The sequence below is a fragment of the Nicotiana tabacum genome, chromosome 1 (assembly GCF_000715075.1).
Source record: "Nicotiana tabacum cultivar K326 chromosome 1, ASM71507v2, whole genome shotgun sequence".
NCBI classification, from domain to species: domain Eukaryota; kingdom Viridiplantae; phylum Streptophyta; class Magnoliopsida; order Solanales; family Solanaceae; genus Nicotiana; species Nicotiana tabacum.
The window spans coordinates 221,387,320-221,395,845 of NC_134080.1; the positions used below are offsets into that span (position 1 = coordinate 221,387,320).

At 36.7% G+C, this 8,526-nt stretch overlaps 1 protein-coding gene across 1 annotated transcript; it reads right to left on the minus strand.

Moving 5' to 3' along the window:
• Positions 1-1,213: 1,213 nt before the first annotated feature.
• On the minus strand, positions 1,214-2,793 carry LOC107763206 (non-functional pseudokinase ZED1-like). Its single transcript, XM_016581675.2, has one exon. The coding sequence runs from the start codon at positions 2,539-2,541 to the stop codon at positions 1,480-1,482; it is 1,062 nt and encodes a 353-aa protein (XP_016437161.1). The 5' UTR covers positions 2,542-2,793; the 3' UTR covers positions 1,214-1,479.
• Between the last annotated feature and the right edge of the window lie 5,733 nt (positions 2,794-8,526).

The window sequence follows — 8,526 nt, forward strand, 5'->3', positions numbered from 1 at the left end:
CTCAATTTTTTTTTGAAAAACTAAAGCCAAAATCTATCCCAAACGAGAGGTAAATAACTTGAAAAGTGGGTCAAAAATTCTTTCTTGTATGGCCGCCGTAAAAAGTGGGCCATACAAAATAATTTTCTCTTATTAATTTGGGAAAATACTCGAGGAACTCACTTTGAAGAAGCTGGAGAATTCAATTTGTGGCATGACCACATTCATGTAATTGTAATTGTGAATTTGTGACTACTACTTGAAAGGCACAACTTCAATCACTTCCTTAAGTTATGCAATTATAAGTGTGATAATTACTATGAAACTTATTTTATTGTCTTGTCTGATTAAAATTTGCCCAAGCATTACCAATATGAGAAGGAAACACAACTCAACAGATAGAGCTCTTGACAACATTGCATTGCTCAATTTTAAGAATGGTTTTAGGGTGTTGTTTGAATAGTTATTTTTGGAGCCTTTGCTGTTGCGATCCGTTTTCAACACCCTAAGATGTCTATCTCCAGGAACAACCTGGTGCATTAAACTCCAGCTATGCGCGAGGTGAAGGGAAGGGCATGACCATAAGGGTGTATTTTACGCAGTCATATCCTGCATTTTTGCAAGACGATGTTTGTTTTCTATTTTTGCAAACGAAATTTAAAGATCTTCCTTGGTTCTTTATGCACGTTTACAAGTCAATTAAAGTGCAAGGAACTCTCTAAGGGGTCGTTTGGTTTGAATACGGCTTATGCCGGGATAAGTTATGCTGGGATTAGTTATCCTAGTATTATTTTTTATCCATTGTTTGGTATGTTATATTAAAAATGACAATTGTATAATTTCTAAGAAGAAGGTATAAGTTATACCGGCACTAATATTTACCCAACCCTCTAAAAGGTATAAGTTATCCCGTTACTAATTTTAATCCCGGGATAACTTATACTATTAGGTTTGCTAACCAAACAAAGTATTCAGGTGGTATTAAATTTTTATACCAGCATTATTCCTTCTTATACCTCGTACCAAACAATCTCTAACACTCCTCGTATCAACTATGAATTCCATAGGGCGCTTGTTAATAATCAAGAAGGAAATAAGCCATTCTCTTGAAATGTATGGAACAAAGAATAATCTTCAAAAGAGGATAACGTGTACGCAGACCTTATCCCTACCTCGTGGAGATAGATAGTTTGTTTCAAATAGACCCTCGACTAAGTGAAGCATAAGCACAACAGTAACGAAAAGAAAACAACCAGAAAGTTAGAAACAACAGGAGCCATGGACATTTCACAAGTGCAAGCTAGTTCAAACTGTGCTTCATATGCAGGGTAACTCCTTTATTAAGATTTTACATCAAACAACAGCCATCAATAATGAGTTTGTATGAGCCATGAGTAAAGAGTTTGTTCCTGCAAACTCGTAATGTTCCCTGGTGACTGTTCGTAACAACCAAGAGTTTGAATTTTACAGTAATTTTGCCATCGTGTAAAACACACACATCTAATGCAGACCTTGAGTGAGGACACGAAAACACTTCTCAATTCGACGTAATTCCTTTGCAACATCAATCATGTATGGTCTATCTTCACCCTTCGAGAGCGTACATCTCTTAACAAGATCTAAGTAGTCATCCAATAGTTGTTGAATATCAATTCCACGCTCTTCGGCCAAAATGGTAGGATCCACTATATCCATTACATTACACTCTTCAATATTATATTCGACACAGTTGGGTAATTGTTCGTAATCTTTCATCTTGCCATCAATCATACTCACTTTCTTTCTGGTTAATAGCTGGAAGAGAAGAACTCCGAAGCTGTAGACGTCAGTCTTTTGAGTAACAACTCCCGAGACCATATATTCAGGATCTACAAACCAATATGTTCCACAAACAACATCTTCTACTTCCAATTCTCCCGGAGGCAATGATATGGAGTATGAGAAGTTCATTATTTTGGCAACACTGTTATTCTGATCTATAATCACATTCGATGGCTTTATATCTCTATGGATGATTGGCGTAGTAAATTCACTATGGAGATAAACAATTGTTGAAGAAACCTCATTGGCAATACGCAATCTGCGTTCCCAAGAAACTGATTTTTTAGCATTACACTTCTTGAAAAGTAAATTTTCAAGAGATATAGCATCAACATATTCATACACAAGAACTGGTTCCGGAAGCTCTAGGCAGCAACCAACAAGTTTTAGCACATTCTTGAGATGACTCATCTGAGAAGTAACTGCTATATCTCGGCATATATTATTGAGATTTTCAAAATGTTCTGGTGGGACGAACCTCATTAAAACACGACGGTTATCCAGTGAGGCCATAACTATATGACTGTTGAAGATCTCCATGGTATTTTCAAGGTGTTTTATTGCCCTCTCGATTTCTGTGGCACTGAAGTAACTGAGGGGAATTTGGCATTTTCCGTCGCATAAAGCAATAAACTCCTCTAGCAGTGCACCTCCATTCTTTAAATACTGCTCTTTTTTCAGCTTTTCTGCAGAGGCAGAGGATGATATTAGTTTCCTCTTGAGTCCCCTTAAGTGATGCATCTGTTCTTGCCAAGACTCTTGCAAAAATAATGACTACTAGCTAGTAATTACTCCCGTAATTTTAAAAAGATTGACACTGTTTCTTTATTAGTAACCTTTCAATATTTTCTTAATAAGAAGCAATTATAGCCGCTCAAATAATATGACAGATTTCAGACCACAAACTTAAAAATTTTACAGCCACACAAATTCTATTTCCTTGAAACGGAGGGAGTAGTAATGTAGGAGTCACCACTAGTAAGAGGTGTGGTGGATGAATGGATTCATCCGCCCTTAATCATAGACCTCAAATTTCAGGAAAAATCTCTTGTGTGAACTAGTCAACAAGGCATCACATCATCACTAGTGGAATCTATAAGGAAGTTGAAAGGTTCTTGGTCTTTGTACTCTACCTAATGCATTTGAATTCCACACAAAATGACTGAAAAGTTTTATTTTGTGTCTTATACAACTGACACTAATTGTATGAGGCTCTTTTTTGTCTCACAAATTTGTGGACCCCATTCTTACACTTTTGGGTCCACAAAATGGTGAGACAAAAAAGTTACCTCATACAACTAGTGTCAGTTGTATGAGACACAAAATAAAATTTTCCCAAAATGACAAAATAAAATAACTAGTGTTAGATGGCTATTGACTTGACTCTCTTCTGTATTAGTACTTTCTGGGTAGTTTCATTACGCTTTCAATCGGTTATTCCCATTATTTTTTATGCTTCAGGATTAATTTTCTGTCCCAGTTTTCAAGTTCAATTAAATCTCCACATCATGATATCAACTTGTCTTCATCTTCTAAATTAATATTGTAACTTCCTCTACTCTTTTTTTTTTTTTTTTTGGGTACGGTGGAAAATATTTGGAATTTCTTAAGCGTCGTTTGGTAGAATGACTAAGCAAAAATAATCCTGTGATAAAAAGTAATTTCGGCTTATCCCTTGTTTGGTTACTAATCCCGGGATATCTTATCCCAAAATTAAAAAATAGTACTGAAATAACTTATACTGTTATAAATAGAATTCTATTTATGGTGAATGTCTATATTTAAGGATGTGAATTGATGCTCTCATCAGGGGGAGTTAATGCGCGTTGCACTCTTTTTTCCTTACAAGGTTTTGTCCCACTGGGTTTTTCTTGCAAGGTTTTTAATGAGGCAACCAAAAGGTGTATTGTTAGATATGTGCACTCTTTTTCCTTCTCTATAATTTTTTTCCACTGGGTTTTATTTAGTTAAGGTTTTAACGAAGCACATTATCTGTTGAATAGCTATTCAAGGGGGAGTGTTATAAATAGAATTCTATTTATGGTGAATGTCTATATTTAGAGAGATTCTAGGGATTATTACTTGGTGGCTAAGTCACTCTTTCCCTATAAATAGAGGGTTCTATTCCATTGTAATTCATCCCAAAATTCGATAAGAATTCCCTCTCTCTTTCTCTGCAATATTGCTCTTGTTCTTTTATTGTTTTATAACATATACCTGTTTATACTCCAGGGATAATTATTAAAATCACCGCACTCAACCAAGTCAATGTATGACCGTAAAATAACCTTTATTTTGAGCAGAGAAAGTAAGAAGTTGTTCACAAAATGAAGAACTGCTATCTTCAACACATCATCATATGTCTCCCATTTCTTCTTCGTAAAACAATCTACTAGTTGGGTCATTATCACAGATGCGGTCCCAAAATATTTGAAATCAACATATTCTCTCGTATGCTCTCTATACTTGTATCACCCTTATATTTCAGCCCATTAATGAGTGCAAATTCACCCAAACCAAAGCTCAACCTAGAATCACTCACTACAAATCGCATCTCATTTTTCACCTCATGATGTACTTCTTTATAAGTAAATGGTGCATAACCCGAATCTGCACAATAACTGGTGGCAGATCCAAAAAATTTGTTTTCTTAAACATCCGAAGTTGTGTCTTTGTTAATTCTCTTTCAACAAACGAATGACATTGCAGTTGGTATCCCAATCTACCTTTCGTTTATAATCTATGTCCGTAGGCACAAGAAAATCTCACCACTGCAAAATATGTTCATATAAATAATTTCATAAATAGAATTCACTCAAAAATATAACTAAAACAACCAAAAATGTAACAACTATCATATGATACCAACATGGCATATAACTATACCAACAAGGTTTACAGTTTTACTGGCTAATTTCCAGCAACTATAAATGATTATACTACTATTACATAATAGACAGGCATAAAGAGAAAAATCCAAAAGGTATGCAGCTATAAAGTATTTTCAAGATATTGTACGACACTACTATTATTAAAGGAAAAACAAATAGTGTACCAATTAAATGCAGCCAATACATCAAAAAATGGATCCAAAAGCATATGATACCAATATAACAATATAGTATATAGCTATACTAACATGATATATAGTTGTACAGGGTTGTTCCAACAACTGCCTATAACTATAAAAACTATTACATAACACACATTCACTATGTCCATAGGCACAAGGGAATCGCAACAATGCAAAACATGGTCATATAAATAATTTCAGAAATAGAATTCACTTAAAAATAACACAACTTACTATAACTATAATATAATACAAAAGCATACCAGGAAATCAATAAATAACAATGTACTATATATTCCAACGCATAGATTCTAATTTTATGAAAAGTACCTTCTTGGTTGCGAAACCAATTTTTTTCTTCTTTACTTGAGAACCATTGCTACAATCAACATCGACTGGTTGAGTCTCTATTGTAGGCACGGATTCACGTCGGCTTCCACCAAACTCGAAATCCTCAATGACTTTAACTTTTCCCTTATCATTCACTGCAGCACCTGCTATGACTGATTCAGAATTTGTTTCGAATAATGACTGGTTAGGAGTTTTATCGATTGGCGAAGCATCAATATTGTTGCCTTTTCCACGCTCTAATTCTACATTTTTAGTTGTATTTTCAACACGATTACTGCTAGGGTTAGGACTAAACACAGACAGAGAATCGAAAAATGATGAAAAACTAGGACCGGACATGACTGAGGCAACGAATTCATCAACTACTTGGGTTATAGAATGATGTTGTCCATGGCGCCACCATCTGCGCGCATAATGCTTCCGACCTATAGTGAAAACAACAACCCACAGACATTGATCCACAAAAATTCTATGATTTTGAAAATCTACTTTCACTAAAATGTACTTTCACATACAAAAATTTTGCCCCGAAATTACTATTAGACGAAGAGATAAAACGAAATCTGAAGAAAAAAATTCAAAAGTCGAATTAGTAAATGCTAGGTGAAATATGGGTTCTCATGGTTTGGTTATGGAGGTTTTGAAATTGTCTGTAGCAATAAAGGACGAAGACAAAATAAATTAGGCATTAAATGATGGTGGGTATGGGAACTCGCTAATTGCATGAGCTACTAGGTGAAATAGCTTGGGCCGGGTATGGGAATCCACTGCTAATGGGTGGGTCGCGTAAATAATCTGGGTCGCATGGGTAGGAACAGTAAATAGTTTAAGCCTGGGTATTAAAGGTTAAATAGTTTGCTCTTAATAGGTATAAAGTGAGATTTTCTCATTATTTTTTGCGGAAAGTGAATAAGGTTGATTGCGACATAAAAAAAATTATAAAGACCGTAAGAAAAATAGTATATAATATTGACCAAGAACAACTTATTGAACGAATCTGGTAAGCTCGAAAAATGAAGAAATAATTTTAGCAAAACCAAATCTATTTGGGGGGGGGGGCATATTGACCCGTTTTGCCTTCAAGACCAATTTCTCATGTGCGCAAGGCAACTCCCTTTTACTAGCCCTTTACAAGCCCAACAAAGAGCAATTCAATATAAAAAGAAGAAAAAGACTTTTCACAATGTGATGACCTGGCCGGTCATCTTAAAAATTAACGTTCTGATCCCCTATTAACTGCTTTCCTCGTATTTATTTCTGCTATTTTGATTTGTCGGGATGTTCGATTTTGAGTTTCGGAGAGTTTTGGGACACTTAGTCCCTAAATGAGAGCTTAAGTGTTGGAAATTTGACTGTAGTCGGAATAGTGGGAAGACGGCCTCGGAATGGAATTCTAATGGTTCTGTTAGCTCCGTTGGGTGATTTCGGGCTTAGGGGCGTGATCGGATTGTGTTTTGGAAGTCCGTAGCTAATTTAGGCTTGAAATGTCGAAAGTCAATTTTTTCAAGTTTCCGGTTCGATAGTTAGATTTTGATCCGAGGGTCGGAATAGAATTCCGGAAGTTAGAGTAGCTCCGTAGGGTTGAATATGACGTGTGCAAAATTTCAGGTCATTCGGGCGAGGTTTGATAGGTTTTTTTATCGAAAGCGTATTTTTAGAGTTTTGGAGTTCTTAGGCTTGAATTCGCGGTTAATTCGCTGTTTTGATGTTGTTTTAGGTGTTTTAAGGATTGGTATAAGTTTGGACAGTGGTGTTAGACTTGTTGGTGCCTTTGGTTGAGGTCCCGGAGGCCTCAAGATAATTTTGGATGGTTGTCGGAAGAATTGGAAGTGGTTCGAAGCAGCTGAAGCTGCTGATATCTGTCATAACCGCACCTGCGATTAGGTCCCGTATGTGCGGAGCCATAGAAGCGGAATTGGGGAGGTCCAGCAGGAGACGCAGGTGTGAGAAGGGTATCACACCTGCGAGACCGCAGGTGCGGAAGGTCTATCGTAGAAGCGGAAAAAGAGGATTAATGAGAAGTCGCAAATGCGACCTTGGCTCAGTAGAAGCGGGACCGCAGATGCGGTTTAACAAGGCAGAACATATAAAAACTTGCCTTCGTGAATTTTAGCCATTTTTCACCTCTTTTCAAACGGGAATAAGCTTGGGGAGCACTTTTCAAGAGGGATTTTCAGAGGAGTTCATTAAACTCGTTATTGGAATGATTTTTATCAATTTAAGCATGAAAAATTAAGAAAAATCAGTGGTAATTTGTGGGTTAGGGCTAAACTAATTAGAGGCCTTTGAGTGGTAATTTTAGGGACCAATTGAGGTCCAATTTTGGTACTTTTGGTATGACTGAACTCGTGAAAGTGTGAGAATTCTGGAAATGTAAATTTTACCTGATTCCGAGATGTGGGCCCGAGGGGCGTTTTGGTTATTATACCTAATTTCGCGTATTAGCTTAGAATTTAATTGTAGAATTAGTTACTTGAAGTGTTATTTACATTATGCAATTGAATTGAATAGATTTGGGTCATTTGGAGTCGAGTACTCATGGCAAAAACGTGGTGTCGGGTTGATTTTGAGCTGGTTCGAGGTAAGTGGCTTGCCTAACCTTATGTGGGGGACCTTCCCCTTAGGATTTGGTATATCTATAATTGAAATGCCTTGTACGTGAGGTGACGAGTGTGTACTTGAGCTAATTATTGAAAATCCGGTTTTCCTTAAGCAATTTTAATTGTGTTCCTTTTTCCTGTCTTATACTACTTGCAATTTAAGCCTATTGTTAGCCTAGAAAAGCATGTTTAATTGACTTAATTGCTTACTTGCTTAACCTACCTTAATTTTATTACGTGAAGCATGTTAGGTTAGAATTACGTGTTTACTTGGTACGGAATTGAGCTTAAATGAGTATTCCTTGTGTTGTTGCTGCGTGTTTTACTTTGGGACTATGGGATGGCATCCCGAGAGATCCCCTGCACGTATTTATGATTTGATATAAGGTGCGGGATACCGAGATATCCCTAGCACGGATATTGAGTATACCAAGAGATCCTTGGGATACCGAGAGATCCCTAGCATGTATATTGAGGATACCAAGAGATCCTAGGGATACCGAGAGATCCCTAGCACGTATATTCAGGATACTAAGAGATCCTCGGGATACCAAGAGATCCCTAGCATATATTGAGCATACCGAGAGTTCCTCCGAATACCAAGGGATCCCTGGCATATATTGAGGGTACTAAGAGATCCTCGGGATACTGAGAGATCCCCGATTATTTCCTTGTGATTGTTTTGCTTCTGTTCCAGTTATT

Bases quoted from the DNA above. Each gene is read 5' to 3' on its own strand.
- LOC107763206 (XM_016581675.2), bottom strand. From the start codon at position 2,541: ATGCATCACTTAAGGGGACTCAAGAGGAAACTAATATCATCCTCTGCC.